Below are 18,545 nucleotides of genomic sequence, written 5' to 3' on the forward strand. Positions count from 1 at the left end.
TTCTGCCTTTTCTCATTGGCCAAATTAGCCACATGGCCACCCTAATTGCAAGGGAGGATGGGAAATGCAGTCCTTATTCTGGGTGGCCCAGTTAAAAACTGGGGTGGAGGGTTATTACTGAGGATGAAAGGGCCATAGGGGACACCTAGAAACTCTGCCACATCTTGAGAGAGTAAAGAGGTTTTGCAGAAGATTCCTAAAGATTTCAAGTTGGATTCCTTTTGAAAACTAGTGGGAAATATGTCATTCTCTGCATCAAAATGCTGATATTTTCATACATAACAACTTTGCGTGGGATGTCGAACGATTCAGACTCTCTGAAGCCAAGCCCAGGAGGTCATGGATTCCCTTAGGTTAAGATTACTTCATCCAGAGATACGATTTGAGGTGAGAGAGACTCCACAGAGAAAACATCCTGTGTGTCTGTGTGTGTACACTCATTCCAACCCCATTCCATTTGGCAATGTGAATGTATTTAATGTGGTTGCTATTGTTTATTTTGGTTTTAGATTCCAGAGTAGATTGTTAAAGGGACCCAGTGTTCCACCTTGAGAAAACATTAGACAAGTTTTATTGGCAAGAGGAAAAAAGATAAAAAGTAAAACTGCCTTGAGTCACCTGGCCACAGGTTGGTATAATTATAGAAGGTTTAGAGGCAGGATTCAGAGGAGTGGAAACTTCTGTTGCTCTGGGTACAGATGCTTGAATGGTGCCCTGTGTCTTTCTACTAGTGGATGGATGTGAGAACTACTCTGTTATACAATGTTGACAAAATGTCAGGGTAGGGATACATGTAGGGAGATTGCCAAGTTCTTAGGAGACTCTGCATTCTTCTAGGTGGAGGAGATATTTATGGAGGGCAGCAGCTGGGAGTGCCTCTCTTGAGAATTTGGTGTTCAAGATGATGAAAGGTGAGAAGAGAGGCTGTTTGAGCTTTTGCCAAGGTGACCCAGAACCCTCTTGGAGACTTATCGTGAGGGTATCTAGGCAACTCAGCCAGCCTGTCCCCAACCCCCAACACTTTTAGGATCAATAACAGTGACACTAACTCAATCAAGCCCTGGGCTATGTGCTTACATGCCTCACCTCTATGCATCTCCATGGCACTTTTATGATACTGACACTTGCATTATCCCCATTGGAAACGTGATGAACCTGACACTCAGAGAGGTTAAGTCACTTACACAGAAACACACAGCTAGGAAGTAGCGGAGTCAAGCTCAAATCTAGGTCTTTCTGACTCCCAAGTCCTCACTCTCAACCACTGCCTTTTAAAAATATACCATTCATTCCATCCCAGGACTTACACCCCAGAGGCTCGCACGGTGCTGGGTGAAGAGTAGGCGCCCACATCTGTCTGCCTCACAGCCCGTGCTGTCTCCCCTCGCTCCCAGCGAGGGACACAGCCCCTAGTGGGGGCAGCATGTGCACAGGGCCCCCTGTGTGGGACATGTTGCCGCTTTTGTCCTAGCCTCACTCCCCATCCACCCCGACCCCACACGAAGTAAAAATTAACCAGCTTGAAAATGCATGGGAATTGGAAGGGTAAGGCACAGAGCTGGCAACCCCAAGCAGATTCAACCTTATGGCAGCCAGCCAGGGACCGGCCTGGCACTCCCTGCGGGGCATACAGGAGAGGGGGATGAATGAGGTAGACAAGGCTTCTGACCTCTTGGAGACGGACGGTGATCATGTAAACAAGTAAACACACTTGTTACAGATAGTAATAGCGCTATGGAAGGAATGCAAGGGTAGGCAGGGACAGAGCCCGACTTTAGGCAGGTGAGGTCACTCCTCCGCCCGCTCCCGCACCCAGGCACTTGCTCCTGCCTGCAATCCCAGCCCCTTCCTCCTCTCTCTTGGGCCCCTTTTCTGACCTGGCCAACTCCACTCACTTCCCAGGCTTTAGCCCAGATGTCAGTTTCTCTGGGATGCCTTCCTTGAATCTCCAAGGCTGTTTTAGGTGTCGCTTTGAACTCACCCTCATTCTAGCGTCCAGCATGTGCCACTTACTAGCCGTGTGATCCAAGGTTGCCTGACTGCGCCTCAGTTTCTGCATCTGTAAAATCAGCCTAAAATAGTACACACCTCATAAGGATGTGAAGATGAAATCACATGAGGCATTTGTGTCGATGCCCGTGAAGCGCTTGGCATCGTGCCTGGCACAGAGCAGGTCCTCGACGAGAGTGAGCGTTGCGGCCTGACTTCTCTGTTCCCATGACAGCTCGCTCCGCACTCAGGATGTCAGATCTGGTGGGCGGGCGACATTTTAGGTGCCATCTGACTCAGTGGTTCTCAACCCTGGCTTCGTAGTAGAATGACCTGGGAACCCTTTAAAAAGACTGCTAATGGGCAACCACTTTCAGGGATTCTTATTTGGGGTGAGAGTCGGGACTCAAGTGTGGGTAGTTTGATAAAGGTCACAGGTGTGGACGCAGGACTGAGAACCACTGCTCTAAGCCAAATCAGGTGGGGTAACTAGAGTCCAGAAACGGCTTGATTTGCTAAGGTCATGAGGCAAGCTAGGGGCCCCTGCTTCTTGGGAAGTTTTGTTTTCTGGGTTGCCCCCAGCCCCTGCTTGTCTGAGTGCCTTCACCCAGTGGAAGGGCTCTGTGTGCCCCTGAGGCTGCAGGTTAGGGTAGACGCAGCCTCTGCTCCATCCCTGGGCAGTCGCCAACCTCGCCTGAAGGAGAAGTGCTTGTGGAAGCAGGGCTGTCCCCCCTGGAGACTAGGATGGGGTGGGGTGCCTGTTCAGGCCGATTTTAGGAAGAACAAACTCAAGGGTTCCCGTAACCCAAAACTGGGAGTCAGAACACAGACAGAAGGGTAAAGCCCTCCAGGGCTGGCCACCTCCTGGCACACGTGTTTTCTGGAAAAAGTTTTCAGGGGCCCGTAGAGGGGGCTAGCTCCAAGTTGATGCAGTTCATACCTTCTTAGGCAGAGAGGTGCAGCAGAAATGGTCCCGGAGCCCACAGACCTCGGTTCAAACATCCACTAGCTACATGAACTTCTCTCTCTGAGCCTCAATTTTCTGCTCTGTCAAATGAGGCTAAATGGGATAGTTAGCAAAAAACAAGCTAAGGTATGCAAAGGGCTTGGCACATGATAATTGATCCATAAAAAGTAATAATAATAATTATTATAATTATTTATTGATGAAGCCTCAAAAGAGGACACTGGTGGTTGCCTTAACCAAGCCAGTTTGGGAAGAAGGAAATCAGTGTGGATGGTGGGGGCAGAGGGTGGCAGGGCAGGGAGTGGTGATGTGATGTGATAGTTTTTTTTTTCCCATTTATGTTTATTAGTTGGAGGCTAATTACTTTACAATATTGTAATGGTTTTTTGCCATACATTGACATGAATCAGCCATGGATTTACATGTATTCCCCATCCCGATCCCCCCTCCCACCTCCCTCTCCACCCGATCCCTCTGGGTCTTCCCAGTGCACCAGGCCCGAGCACTTGTCTCATGCACCCAACCTGGGCTGGTGATCTGTTTCACCCTTGATAATATACATGTTTCAATGCTGTTCTCTCTAAACATCCCACCGTCGCCTTCTCCCAGAGTCCAAAAGTCTTTTCTGTACATCTATGTGTCTTTTTCAATGTGATAGTTTTGAATCTTCCCCAGGGAGGTAGTCCCATCTAAGATTCCCGAGGGAGATTTCTGGAGGGGTGGTGGTAGCCTGTTTTGTTTGATCTTTCCTCCTGAGCTAATTAATAACCCACTCATGTGTAAACAAGGGGCTGAAACAATCTCCCAGTGGCCCTGGGGGTGGGAGTGAAGGTGGGGCTGAGTCACATCCTCCTCTCTGGCCCCTGGGATGTTATTCTGGGATGATATTATCTGTGTGTGTGTGTGTGTGTGTGTGTGTGTGTGTGCATGTACACAATTTTTTTGGACCCACATAGTATTTGAAAAAAGGAATGAGTTTTGAACATTTTAAAAATCAGGAAATTCAATCTAAAAATTCAGCTTCTCTGGATAAATTGAGAGACGTGGCAGCCCTGAGTTGAGATTTCTCTATGGCAACTGTGCATTGGCCTTCCTGGCTCCCCAGAGTCCCAGCTCTGTCCACTTCCTCACCTGGCTGCCCTGTGAGTGTTTTCAACACCTGTTTTCTATGGCAAGAAACTTTCACATGGGACAGTGAGAACATTTCTGGAGGCCTCCACTGGTCTTGGGGGCCCCGCTGTTCTGAGCAGGCTACTTTAGGCTGTCTTTCTGAGTCCCTTCCATAACTCAGACTCGATTTAGAAAAGTCATCATGCTCACCAGCATTGTGCTTCCTGTGGACTCAGCCTGTTATTTTGTTTTCTTAGCACCACTATTCCATCTGGTTCTCAGAGCAGCCCAGGGAGCTCGCTGTTGCCGTCGCTGTTTTACAGATGAATAACCCAAGGCCCAGTGGGGTGTGGCCCTTGCTCCCTGGCATCCCACTAGGGTCCAGGTTAGAATCCAGGTCTTTGGACTCCCATATCTGTGCCCCGGACTGAGCTTCCTCCTGACTGTGAAGACCTCAGAGAAACACTTTTACCAAAGAAAACTGGCCACTTACTTCATGAGCAGATGTGCCGTGGGGCAGAGCAGAGAACAGGTGTGTCTGGAGTCAGTCCACTTGCATCCTATCATGGACTCTGTGGTCTTGGGCTGGTGACTTTGCTTTCCTGGGCCTCCATTTTCCTCTTAGTAGAAAAGAGATCTTAACACCTACACCTAAGACAGGTGGTGCCGAAGACTAAGATTAAGAAGGCTTCGGGAAAGGTGGCTGCTATGAATGTGTGTGTGAACCCGAATCCTTACAGGCTTGTCTTGAAGGGAGCAAGGTGAGCACTGGGGCAATGTGTCACACACGGCAGGTGCTGCTTGGCTCTTCTCTGTCCCCACCTCCCTGTCACCCTCCCTCTGATTCTGGGCACCACACGTGGACAGAGGATGCTGGGCCAAGGATGAGAACACCATACCATGGAACCTTTTATTAGAACAGAGACATGTTTTGTACAGGCTGGAAAAAAAAGCCAGAAACCCCAGGAAGGTTATGCTTAGCTGTGGACACCAGATATCAAACAAGCCACGGGCTGTGTCACTGCGTGGAGGACAGGGTCCCAGGATGCCGGCAGACAGAGCAGCTTCTCCTCCTTCGATGTGGGCGGGTGGGTAGAGGCCGGCTGCTCGGGCTGAGCTGGGCTGCTGGTGGGTTCCCCAAGTTGGGGTTTTCCAGATGGGAGTTCCAGCCCCTGATGTGGAGAAATGGCCCTGGGGTGGATCAAGCCCCCTCCCAGGGCTGCTGTGGTATATTCTACTGGGTCCTTGGCCAATGGCTGCTGAAGGAGACAGCTGGAGATCAGGAGAGAAAAGATATAGCACAAAGAGAATTCCTCACAGCCTACACCTGGCAAGAAAGAGCTACCAGGGGAGACAAGGGGAAGGCATGGGGTCAGGCAGCTCGGAGCTCAAGGGAGCCTGGGCAGGTCAAGCGCCCCCTTCCCGGACCTCAGTTTTCTCACCTGAAAAATGGGTCACAGCAACATGACTAGCCTCGCTGGCTGGTTTGATCAGCTGCACAAAATGTGGCCTGACACAATACACGGGGTCTGAAAGCCGGAGCATGGCAAAGCCATCCGGGCCTGTCCTTTGAATATGCTGGATGATTGGGCTTGGAGAGAAGTTCAAGCTCATACAGAGGGCTTTCACCAGGCCACAGAAGTCCCCAGGTGCCAGAACCTGGAGGTCTCCCGTTTCTGCCAGGACTCAGCTACTCCCAACTCACTCTGTAAAGTAAGTCCACACCCTGCTTCTTTATTTTTTTCTGACCCTTTGACCTATAGTCTGCAGAAGACACGAGGGATTCTACATCTGACAGTCTGGAACTTACCGCCTCAGAGTTAGAACCCTTCCCTCCACCCTACCAAGAACACTTAGGCCAAGACCCATTTTACAGATGATAAGACTGAGGCCGGAGAACACTCCATTGTACCCAGACAGACACATATAGGCAAGAGAACCACATAAGAATGCTGTTCCAGTCTCTTTGGCTCAGCTCGTTAGAAGATGAGGCACAGCTTTTCTTGGCCGGAGAAAAGGAATTACAATTTTCATTCTTTTTTTCGCTCCCTCTCTCTTTTTTTCAAGGAGTTGTGACTTTTTAATAGAAGTTGGTTTGTGCACAGGCATTTCATTCCTCAATTAATTTCCATCTAAATGAGGTTTTCCCGGAGATAACCAGTGTTTTAGTTCCATTTGAGCTTAATTTGTATGACTGAAGCCTCCGTTTCCGCCAATTCCAATTTGCCGGGTGATTCTAGCACTCATTACCTGGGCGAGAACGTCCCCACCACAGACAGTGGAGCTAAGAGACAGACTGATTTCCAATAACGTTTCCGGAGAAGAGGTGGTCTCTCACCTCTCCCAATACCACTAAATAAATAGGAAATAAATTATTCATTAAGCCATGTTCTGATGAGGGGCCCCCATCATGGTATTTACAATGCAAAACAACTACCAACAAAAAACAAAACCAACAAACCCTCGGAAAACTGAAAATAATGCAAAACAACAGGCACAGAGGGGTGATGACAACCCCATCGGTATCACTGGTCCATGGGTGCAGAGAAGGAAGCAGATGCAACAAAGCATTGCTCGATTGACACTGTATCTACCCTAAGGTCCTCAGCTGGACACCGCTGGCCAATGGAAGGGATGTAGTTTGAGGATTCTGTTTTGTTTTTTTTTTAAATCAGACACAATTTTCTATTCAGCTGGAAAAGAAGGTAAAGCACGTAAGGCTATTTCGAATATTTGTGAAAAGGAATACAGCAAAGAAAAGATAAAAATGAGGCTTGAGAAGAAGAAAATGGACTTTGAACCTTTGGGAGCACCCCAAATATTCACCTCTTCAAGCAAAGCCTTTGGGAAAGGAAGATGGATCTTGGTAAATAAAGTGATGGGGGCTCTCTGAGACTGAGAGCCTCGTGTCTTTCAAACATCACAATTCATGTGTTTTGTTTCTGAAAGACTGACTTTCCTTCAAAGAAGGGAACAGATGGAGGCAGAAATGCAGTCCAACCTGGATCAACTAGAATGTTGGGTGGGGGATTTGAATTCACTTTTCTGAATCCACTAATGGGAGTTCACACATTGCTTTTAGGCTTTATTCTCATGATTGAGAACCTCCTAAAAATGTTTGAGGATATTTTCCTTTTTTCTCTAAGTCTCAGTGAACTCATTAGGTCTTTGAAGAATTGCCCAGGCCTCAGGTCAATGTTCTGGGTTGTATCTCAAAAACTCCTCCACTTCTCAAAGGTGGAAACTTTGGCCCAGAAAGAGGAAGCAATTTGCCTAGCTCCACACATCCAGGGACTATCCAGAGCAGGAGGATCAAAGGGCTGCATGTTGTTTGACCTCAAGCCACATCTCCCTCCCATTTCCCATACTACTTTTTAAAATAAGTTCTAACCATGAGCAGGTTTCAGGCCATCTGTATCATCCCCTGGAAGCAGAAGTGTACTGAGGGTGAAGGATGCACAGAAACAGCAGTGCCAGGTGTGAGGGTGCTGGCTAAACAAGGTTTACCAGTGCCCAAATAAGAGTTCTATTTTTGGATGGAAAGGAAAGGAAATGTAAAGGAAATTTGAGAAACACACCAAGTGACAGGGAAGGGCAGATTTTCTCCCAGGAGGCATTTAAGTTCTTGCAAGCTTTCCCAGGCTAGGGGTACTCCTTTGCTTGGGTTAGAGCAGAGTAAAGTCACATTGCCAGGGAAAACAATCAGGGATGTTGAAAAAGTCTCACCAAACCCAAAGCCGGACCAGGCAAGCTGGCCATGCCAAGGCAGTGAAGAGTGACTTTGGAAAGGGCGGGCACCCTCTCTACTCAGCTGCTAGTGGGTGAGAGAGCCAGGGCTGGTCAAGACCTCTGGATCCTGGTTCCCAAGACAGGTTTTGGAATGGCCTTCTCAAGGGGGTTGGGGGTGGGGAACCTCCGGCTGCTCCTTTCATTTTGTTTGTTTTCCAACTTCAGAAATAGTAGTATGCTCTCTCCTGAGGTCACAGAAAAAGGCTTTTGCTTTGGGTTTGTCTCTCTCTCTCAGGATGGCTGATACCTTGTCACTAGGGCAACCCTGAGCTCACAGGGGATGGGGAGAAATTAGCTAAGGGGGTGTTCAGAAGCATGTGTAACTTCTATGAAAACACTTAGCTTAGGCTCAGAAGAGCAAATGACCTCACCCACTAATATATTCCCTGGAATAAGGGTGAGATTCAGAGGTGCACATGTCTCACACTGGGTGCGTCCCTAAAGGTCTTTCACAGATGATTTAGACTGAAGCTTTTGCCTTATGTGCTAACTTTAGATTCTAACCCCCATGTCAGCTGTGACTCTACAGTGTCAGGTCAGCACCTTAGCTCATAAGCTTCTTGACCATTTTCATCTTTTTGGTACTTCAGTTAGGTAACTGGTAGGCAGGGGGACTGGGGTGCAAGCCTGAACTTCACCCGACTTGGGCCTGAATCTTAGGCATGAATCTTTGGCCTGAGTGCTTCTGTCCCACCTCCAGTGTGTTCCAAGCTTAGAGCTCTAAGTCTCTTCCTTTCAGGGAAAAGGCAAACATCCCCACCCACATCCAGCCTCTCAAATTCCATCCATAGAGACATGAGGGGAAAAAAAAAGAGAGATGCACAAAAATACTTTAGAAGTTTCCCCTCCTCCCCAAACACACATATCACACACACACAGATACACACACCCTCTCCATATAAATAAATAAATACTTGAATACTGCTAATGGCAACTGAGAGAAAAAGAGAGGGAGGCAGAGGGAATCCCATAAATAAATAAATAAACATAAATAAATAAATAAGAGGTTAGCTAGGAGCCCCAGGCAAAAATGGTCCCCCAGAATTGCATGGATGAAGGCAGTCTGGACGGGGGCTCTTGGGTCTTTCACTGCTGTCCTGCTAAGGAGGTTCCGTGGCTCCAGAAAGCCTTTGTTTCCATGAAGGGAGACTGGAGTCCAGTTCGCTCCTGGGCAGGGAAGAGGGTTATTTACAGTTGCTGCACAGGCCCTCCCAGGGCACCTGCCCCTGTCCAGGCACCTGCCATCAGGCCTTCTGCAGTGACCATGCTGGCATCCATTAGTCTTGGTGGGCGGGGCCCAGTTCTGGTCCAGCGGGTGTCATGGAAAGGCCGGGTCCCCCACTGCTGCCCTGGTGCCTGGCTCCCCTCTCCTGGTGGAGGAAGGACTTTCGGGATCATTGCAGGGCAGTTTCTGGCCCCACAGGCTGATACGATGGGAAAGATTGGGGAAGGAGGACGTCACTGCTTCTAAGAAACAGGATTTTTTTTTTTCAAATGTTTCCCCTCCTCGGGGTACAAGGGATAAAGAATATTTGGTTCTCTGCTTCCCAAAGCCCCAGGTTCCAACGCTGGGGACTGTCCCTCTCACCCTCTCCCTTCATGCCCTGCCTGGCTGCTGTTGCCACCACAAACTGGACTCTTACCCGCAAGGCTCCGGAAAGCCAGTCAGCTGGTGAGGGGGATGCCCCAGAGTTTATTTTAAGGATCTTCTCCCTCATGCCCCTGTTCTTAGCGCCCTCCGTGGGTGAAGCAGCTGGTGGTGTTTGTGTGTTGGAGATCAGCTTACTTTCACTGCCCAGCCCCGGGCAGGGGTGGCGGGGCGTTGGGGGGAGTGGGGTGAGGGCAGAAATGAGGGTGGGGCTTTTCCCAACCTGCTAAGAACTCTGGAAACCAGCAGGAGCTTCGGAGCATCCAACCTCCTTTCCCCTAGACTCTCTGGATTTGGATCTTTCCCCCAAACCTGGGCTGCTATGCCCCATCCTGGCAAAATTCCTGAGGGGCAAAGTGGCTGACTTAGGCTGAGGGTGGGTAGGTGGGTGAGTGGGCGCTTGGATGCAGTGGGCAGGACCCAGGGTGCGGCAGTCTGGGCAGTGGGGAGGGGGCAGGCAGGCGCCAACTGGAGGGTAAGGCCAGACTGGCTGGCGCTGGGGGCTGGCAGCTGGCCACGGCACTGGGGAATGTTCAGCAGATGGTCCCGTGGAATTAAGCTGTTGCCAGCTACTGGGGCCGAGGCAAACTTGGGAAGTGAGGTTGCAGACCAAGCTGTCCTGACTGTCCATTGTGTCCTTTCTCAGAGGTCGCAGGGTCCCTGTGACCACCAAGAGGCGTTTTGTGTAAATGGCCTGGCGGCCTCTCCATGGCTAGAAACTACTGGGCTCCTCTTCCTGACCACAAGGAGCTACTGGGAGCAGTGGACTTATTCCCCCCTCCTTCTTGCTTCTATGCTCATGACCAGAGAGTCCATCTCCTATCTCCTGACAGCTACTACCAAGTGAAGTGTCCATGTCCCCTAGTCACGTGTCCCCCTTTCTAGGACCCAATAGCCTTTCAGCACTTGCTCTGACCTATGCGGGGAGCTAAAACTCCTGACCCCTCTCTTGGACCTGGACCGCCCCGCTCTCTTCTAATACCCACTCCTCACCCACGGGACTCATGGGGATCCATACACGCGTAGCCACGAGACTGGATGAGAGGAGAAGGAGGGCAGCTGTGATAAATACCACTGGTCTTCGGTATGCAGCCTGGCAGCAGTGGGTTAGCAGAACTCTCTCTACATTTTCCTGGCCAGACCCAAACTTCTTAGTCATGGACTCACTGCGCCTTACAAACCGTTGAGGCTTTTCTGTGCCAAAAGAAGGTAGTCTTCTCCATATGCTCAGGCCCGAGCTGAGCCCCAGAGGGTGTGGTGGAAGCTCCCAGCAGCTCCCAAACCCTCCTCTCCTCCTCCCCAGGAGAGCAGGGAGGACAGGGCCTAGGAGCCCTCAGTGCTGTCTGTCACCAAGGAGAAGGCAGGGTGGGCGGGGAGTGGGGGAGACTGCCAGAGTGAAAGGGGCCCCACGGGCAGTGGGCTCACGGGAGGGCCCTGGCCTAGCGCCTCGTGCTGGAGTAGCTGTCTGCCGAGCTGTAGCTCCCACTCCGGCTCCGGCTCCGGCTCCGGCTCCGGGAGCCCAGGCTGGGGCTGCGGGAGCTGCAGCTGCTGCTAGTGAGGGTCCTGCTCCGGCTGCGGCTCCGGCTGCGGCTGCGGGAGTAGCTTCGACTGGCTGAGCGGCTGCTGCTGCTGCTGTACCAGGAGGAGGTGCTGCTGAGGCCGCTGGACGAAGAGGGGCTGGGCCGGTAGTAGGGGATGGGGCGTTTCCGGGCACTGCAGAGATCACAGGGGGAAGTGTCAGGGCAGGACTCCTCCCAGCTGTAATCCCGGGAGCATAGGCATTGTCCCAGGAGACAAGTCCCAGCTCCTTAGGGGGAAAAATATCCTGTTACTCTTCCCTTGCAGTCCTGAGAGCATCAAGGAGCTGGTCTCAGTCTAGTGCTGATATGCTTTGAAAAGTGATAATCTCGCTTTTTTAACACAGCAAGGCTGGGCTCAGAGAGAGCATCCAGCTGGCCACAGAATCTACATCTCAACTTTAATCATAGTTTTGTTAGGGGAGGCACAGTGATTGAAACCGCCCACCCTGGCTAAGCATCATAGTAACCATTTGCATGAGTTGTTTTATGACAGGAGATCCTGATAAGGAATACGGGACTAATAAGCCACCACCAGCTGGAAGAGTTCGGGAAAGGTGGAGAGGAGACATTGCCTGTCCGTCCACTTCCCAGAATCCCTCTTGCTAGCATCCATCTTGGCTGAGTGATGCGTGCGCCACCAGGAAAGGCTCTGAATTAGAATGACTGGCCAAAGACCACCCGGAAACTAATCCCATCACCATAAAAGCTGAGACTGTGAGCCATGAGGCAGAGCAGTTCTCCTGGGTTCCCTTACCTAGTGCTCTCCACCCGGGTGCCCTTCCCAATGAAATCTCTTGCTTTGTTAGCATGTGTCTCCTCAGACAATTCATTTCCGAGTGTTAGACAAGAGCCCAGTTTCGGGCCCTGGAAGGGGTCCCCCTTCCTGCAACAGTTTTGTTTTGCTATTTTTACTAGAACCTTCTATTTATGGCAAAAGAGGTTGATTTTTCTATTTATTGTAGTGTATCATTTCATTTTGAAATAAATGTATGGACCTAAAAAAAAGGCATACCTATTTAAAGAAAATTAAGTAAGCAGTACACTTAATCAGACAAGGCAAAAGTGGTGGGTGATGGAAGCTTGGGAAACATTGAATGGATTCACTCAGGTGGATTACTTGGGGTTGAGTATGGAACTTTGGAAACACCAGTCCCTTTTTCTTAGCCTTACTCCAAGTCCACTCCAAGGATACCTCTGAAAGTCAAGGCAGTGAGTATAGGACTCCCACCATATGTGCCAGGCCAAAGCAGGCAGTTCAGTGAGACATCTGAGAAGATGACACCATTACCCTGCCTTACTGTCTGGGGCACAAGCTCTTTTTTCTCCTTCTGGTCATCTCCAGGGAGGACTCATGGGCAGCCAGGATTCTCCTTTCCTTGTGGGTCTCTGGACTGAGTAGCTGACCCTTGAAGGATCAGGAGGAAGACCCACCAATTTTCAAGAGCCATTTTTAGGGCAGCATTCAGCCATTCTCTCCATTTCAAGGCCTGAGAATTCACAGACTTCGGGATTCTCTTCTAGGGCTTTTCTCATTTAAGACCTTACCTGTTACAGAAATCTTTACCCACGGAGTCTGACCATTCAGTCCATCACAAGGCACACAGTGGGTTCTAGTGCGCTGCATTTAAGTGTATAAATTGCATTCATATCTCTTTGCCTCTTTTCATTTTATTCTTCTGACACTTCTAGGAGTTATTTCCTCCAGTAGTTCATGGGTGAAAAAACTTAAGATTCTGGGAGGTGAAGAGACTTTCCCAGCTCACCCTGAAAGTGGCACAGCCAAGATTCCTCTCCAAAATACTGGTGTTCCCCTTACGCACTAGCGCATCCCACTCCCCCACCCCCTTCTGGTACCTAAACTATCTTGTTCGCCCTCTCTACCCTTGGTTCAGGGTATAATTACCAACGGTTGTATTCAAGCCTTGCACCTGGGCGCGTGGGTCTAAGGGTGGAGCCAGGCCATGCAATGTCCGCGTTCAGTTCCTTGCTTGCGCCGGGTTGCAAGGCCGGACCTCATTCTATGGCCCAGCCCTGCCAGCGGCATTCCGGCAGCTTCCGCAGGTTCCGGCCACACCCGATTCCTCAGGCCGGCTCCACCCTTCGACCTGCCAGCTCATTCTAGCCCCGCCCACCGCCCCGCCCCCTCTGGCAAGCCCTCTGGGTGGTGGGGTGCTGACTCGCTCCAGGCTTTGAACGGAAACCTCATTTCAACGGTTGGGGAGGTCCCTGAGCTCCTACAGTCCTGAAATGCAGCCCAAAGGCGGCTCCAGCGGGTGGGCGGGTGGGCGGGTGGGAAGGGAGTGCAAGTGAGGTGGAGCTGGTACCCGGCCTCCTGGCCTCACCTCGTTATCCTCCGCGCCTCCAGGTGGCTCGGGGAGTCTCTCCGGCGCTTCCTCATGGGCGAGTAGGACCGACGTCTCCGCCGAGCTCGCTCGCGCTCGCGTTGCTGCGAATCCTTCTCGCTGTACTTGGGGTTCCGCTCCCTGAAGGGGTGCGGTGACGGGGTGGTTACTGGGGAGCTGAGGCTGCCCTGGCTTTTTCGGTGTGAGCGTGTGGGAGAAGGGCACCCACTTTGCCTCCTGCCCACTTTACCCCGCTGGGGCTCCCAGGGAGGCCGGAGGGAAGGTAGCATAGCTATGGGAGAGTCTACGTGGATGACTGGCTACTGAGGAGGGGTGCAGCTGGGCGTGGGGAGGGGTGTCAGCCTTTGAAGGTGGGCATTGCAGGGGTCAGGATATGAAGGTTAGGTGGGTGGGCCCAGGTGCCGAGTAAGAAGTGAGAATTAGGGGCTCTGGATATAGGGATGTGGGGTGGTACTAGGTGTGTGAAGAGGCTGAGGGCTGGGGATATGAATTCCGGGGTGTGGCTGAGGATTTGGGGTAAGTACATGAGGATGCAGGGAAGCTCTGGGGACCTCACCGTCGCTTGGTTAGGACATAGGGAACCACTAAGAATGCTGAGTCACCTTCCCATCCATAAGCGGGCGGGGCTTGACCGGAGAGGAACTGAGCAGAGCTAGGGAGATGCTCCAGAGAGACGATGCGGGAGAGGAGTGAGTGAGGGAGTGAAAGTCGCTCAGTCGTGTCCGACTCTTTGTGACCCCATGAAATTCTCCAGGCCAGAATTCTGGAGTGGGTAGCCGTTCCCTTCTCCAGGGGATCTTCCCAACCCAGGGATCAAAGCCAGGTCTCCTGCAGCCCAAGAATACTGAAGTGGGTAGCCTATCCCTTCTCCAGCAGATCTTCCTGGCCCAGGAATCAAACCGGGTTCTCCTGCATTGCAGGCGGATTCTGGACCTGAGCAAAGGAGCATGGCCGGAGGTGGAGCCTAGCTCGAGGGGCGGGGTCAGTGCCTGGGGGTGGGGCCTGTACCTGCTGGGACTGTAGCGGGAGTAGCTTGGGCTGCGGCGCGACCTAGAGCTTCTGCTAGTCGGGCTTCTCTTGCCAGACTTGGAGGAATAGCTGGCAGAGCGCGAGGAGGACCTGGAGGAGAGGAGACAGCCGCTGAGGGGCCTGTTGAGCTCCGCCGGGCTTGCCCCGTCTGTCTAGCGTTTTATTCAGCTGGTCCCCGGGGCCTTTTTATTTCTGGAGGTCAGGCGGAGGAACCCAAGCCCTTACCTAAGGATGAAACCCCCTTCCTTTTGAATGGTTAATAATAATATCAACAACTTCCCTTTATTGAGTTCTTCCTATCCTGGCCATTGGGTGGCTGTGTGACCTTGGGTAGGTGATTTCACTTCTCTGGGCCACTTTTCTGATCTGTAAAATGGTAAAAGTACTTACCCAATTAGAATTGTCAATTAAATGAGTAAATTAGGGTAAATTACTTAGCATCTTGGTGTAAAGCCAGCACACATGAAATGTTTATCATTATACGATTATCATATATTTTACTATGTGCTGGATTTTGAACTAAATGTTTTGTGTATATTATCCCATTTGATTCTCAGCACTTCCTAGGGTTAGACTCTGTTATCAATCCAATTCTATAGATGGGGACACAGAGGCAGAGAGAAATGATGTGATTTGTTCAAGGTCACTCAGCTGGTAAGGGGTTTGGACCCATGTCTGTTTGGCTACAAGATGCTCCTGACTTCTGCTGGACGATGCTGTGTGCATCCAAATTACTAGCACCTATGCTGTTTCCAGACTTCTTCCCTTTTGCTAATGTCTTCCACTTTTAGAGAAACCAATCTCTTGGTTTCTCCAGTTTCCCAGAAACATCTACCCTGCTTCCTCAGTCTTTCAAGTAATTTTCATTTCACAATTGATGACTTGATCTGATAGTTGTTCCTGCTAGGGTTGGGAGGGATTATGTGGCCATGTCTGTGTTCAGTGGGAAAGAGCACTGTGATGGATTAGCAATGTCTGCCATGGGCACAGGGATGAGTAGGGGGGACTCTCCAAAGTTCTCCTATCTATTTTCAATTTGAAAAGAAGTTTTGCTCTAACTTGCCCTCACCTAGGTGTTCCTTAATCCCTTCCTACTTTCTTAGGTGATCATAATAACTATCGCTCTGGGACTCTATTCTTACATACTGTCCAGGGTGAGGAAACGAGTGTGGACAAGGAATAGCTCCTGGGACAACAGTGTCCAGCTGTGGCCCCCGGAAAATTTGCTTTTGCCAACTTGCTCTTTCCCCATTTATTGAGAGATGTTAGTAAAGAGTGTGAAGATGAAACATGGTTTTGGATACTTTGAAAGGATATCAGGCATTTCTATCCACTGTGGTACATACTGTCCTCTTTCTGTGGAACTAGATGAATCATTTTTCATACTTAAAAATCAGAAATAACTGCTCTTCCAGGCAACTAGTTCAATTTTTATCTTTTTTATTTATAACGTAAAGGAACAATTTCCCATTTTTGTCTGCCAGGGAGCTTAAAGTCACATTTGCAGCACACCCCCATAGTGACTACCGTCATCCCTCAGTACCTGTGGGGGACTGGTTCCAGGAGCCCCTGTAGATAGCAAAATCTGTAGATGCTCAAGTACCTTTTATAAAATGGCAGAGTACATTGAATACACTGGTCTTTCATAAATAGGGATGTGAAACTCCCAAGTACAGAGGGCTGACTATACAGAAAGGTAGGACCTGCCATTGGGAGCTAACCTTCCTCCTGATTTAATTCTATTTCTCTCCTTCATTTTCCACTTTGCCTGATTTTTTCTTCTATTTATGTCACTATCATGTTGAATCCCTTGCCCTCTTACTCTGAACTGGTCTTGAGGTAAACACCTATATAAGTAACTGTGTTTTGATTATATGGTTGCAACAGAGGAACAGTCTGGCTGCTGTTGGAAGTTCTTGTTTGCAGAGGGACACTGGACTCCATTAAGCCGTGGGTTGATTAGATTGGATGCACTCTTCCAATTCCCAAGATCTCATGTCTCTGCATTCTGCTATATCATTATTCCACATGAGAAAATCAAGTAATAACCAATGGTTATTGGAATTGAGTGATAAAATGCAAAGATGGACACAGTTCTTCTCCCTGTATCCATGCCCCTTGCAAGATGACTTTGCAGTTCCTCCCACTAAGAGGAGCATCCCTTGTATCTATCTGGATTGGTCTTGTGACTTGCAGTGGCTACGGAAATGGCTGAAGAGATCATGCTTGTTCCAAGCCAAGGACTTGCATACTACTGCTGTCTTTTGGAACCCTGCCATCACCACGTGAACAAGCCCAGACAAACCTGCTAGAAGATGGGAGGCCACATGGAACAGAGATGAGTTAGCTGGGGTCATCCAAACAAGCCAGCCTCCAGCCAACCCACCAGCTGATGTAAGACACATATGTGAACCCAAGACGGAATAGAAGAACCACTCAGCTGAGTCCAGCCCAAACTGCTGACCCACAGAATCAGGAATGAAGTAAAAACTCACTGATAGGGATGCTACATTTGGGGGCATTTTTTTGGTGGGGGGGGGGGGGGGCTGTGCTCCATGGCATGTGGGATCTTAGTTCCCTAACCAGGGATGGAACCTGTGCCCCCTGCAGTGGAAGCACAGAGTCTTAACCACTGGACCACCAGGGATGCCTTGGGGGCAACTTTTATGCAGCAGAAGATAATTGATACATGAGTGGATCCTCATGACAATAGCAACAATCAAAACTGATACTATGTTCTAAGCATTGATTGAAGTGTTTAATAGTCCTCAGGACAACCCTTCAGGGTAAGATATATTACAGTTTTCATTTCAGTAGAGGAGGAAACTAAGGATCAGAGAGGTTAACTGACACCCAAGGCCATCGGCTAGTAATGGAGAGAATGGGTATTTGAACTCAAATCTGTTCCATTCCTGTTCCTTGGGGGTCAAAGGACATCTCTAGTTAACCTAGCTAGCTGGAGTCCAGGTCAAAACTGCACTCACCTTTTCCCAGAGGAGGTGGATCGGCTCCTGGTGTACCTGGGGGAGGCTCTGGGGTTTGGGGATCGGGAGGAGTGGCTGGAGGAGCGTGTGCTGGCGTAGGAGGAGCTTCGGGAGCACCCTCTCATGGGGGAGCTCCGGGCTGTGGATGGGACCAAATTGGACTTCTTCACCTCGGTGCATTCCTGACATGGTGACTGAAATCCTCTGCATGGGGGAGAACCACTGTTAGCACTGGCCTGCCCACTGGTCTGGGGGCGTCTTGAGCTGATGCTTACTTCCCTACCTTTGCCTTGGCTGTGATGCTCTTGCAACCTGCACCCCTGCCTCCCCCCCCCCCCGGCCCACCTTTCCCCCTCTTACTACCTCTGGAAAGATTTCCCAGACCACAGATGTTAGAGGAGTGGAGATAGAGTAGAAAACACACCAAAGGGGAGGGGGCAGGGTGGGTGTGATCAAATCCCACAGTGCAAGGTTTAGTTTCTCTCCTATCTTTTTCAGTCCCTCTGATTATATTAATAAGAAAGCCTGGGTTGGGTACTAGTGGGTTTTTACTATCTCTTTTTACACTTGCAAAGAGAGAGAGGAGGACTGAGACTCAGAACCTTGGGTAGGCAACTGTAACTAACTAAAATTAAATATTTTGTTTTAATCATATGTATTTTCACAGGTGCCTTCTATTAGGACAAGAGATAAAAATTTTCTATTTAAGATAGTACTATAAGTTTCCTTGTATTAAAAAGTGAGTTTATTAAAGTAAATAAAAGTAACAGAAGTACCTGGATATGGAACAACTCAAAAACTGGCTGATTTAAGTTCGGGAAACTGGTGTAGCCCACTTTGTAGATGGGGCAATGGAAACCTAAAGAAGGGTAGAGGCTTGTTCACACTCACACAAAGGACAGGGTCCTGTCATATCCTCACCTTGCCTAGAGCCATGCTGGATTCCTGTTGGTTCTTAGTAAGGACATGTTCATTTGGGTTGGGTCAAGGGTCAAGTTCAAATCACATTAATATGGTTTCATCATGACCCAGCCCCTGCTCACCCTCGTCTCAGCTCTGCCACTTTCCTCTCTTGACTGCAGTCAC

General features: G+C 49.9%; 1 protein-coding gene across 13 annotated transcripts in view; it reads right to left on the reverse strand.

Moving 5' to 3' along the window:
• Positions 1 to 4,951: 4,951 nt before the first annotated feature.
• SRRM4 (serine/arginine repetitive matrix 4) overlaps positions 4,952 to 18,545 on the reverse strand; it is a 508,596-nt gene continuing 495,002 nt past the window's right edge. For 12 of the 13 annotated variants that reach the window (XM_070475279.1, XM_070475274.1, XM_070475273.1 and 9 more), the window contains 4 exons: positions 17,460 to 17,663; positions 14,455 to 14,565; positions 13,426 to 13,566; positions 4,952 to 11,216 (listed from right to left, as the gene is read on the reverse strand). In XM_070475279.1, the coding sequence (XP_070331380.1) occupies positions 10,943 to 11,216; positions 13,426 to 13,566; positions 14,455 to 14,565; positions 17,460 to 17,663 (730 nt within the window). In that variant the 3' untranslated portion in view covers positions 4,952 to 10,942. The remainder of the gene's footprint in view (positions 11,217 to 13,425; positions 13,567 to 14,454; positions 14,566 to 17,459; positions 17,664 to 18,545) is intronic. The other variant, XR_002310702.2, reaches the window with a different exon arrangement.

The sequence above is a fragment of the Odocoileus virginianus genome, chromosome 12 (genome assembly GCF_023699985.2).
Source record: "Odocoileus virginianus isolate 20LAN1187 ecotype Illinois chromosome 12, Ovbor_1.2, whole genome shotgun sequence".
NCBI lineage: Eukaryota > Metazoa > Chordata > Mammalia > Artiodactyla > Cervidae > Odocoileus > Odocoileus virginianus.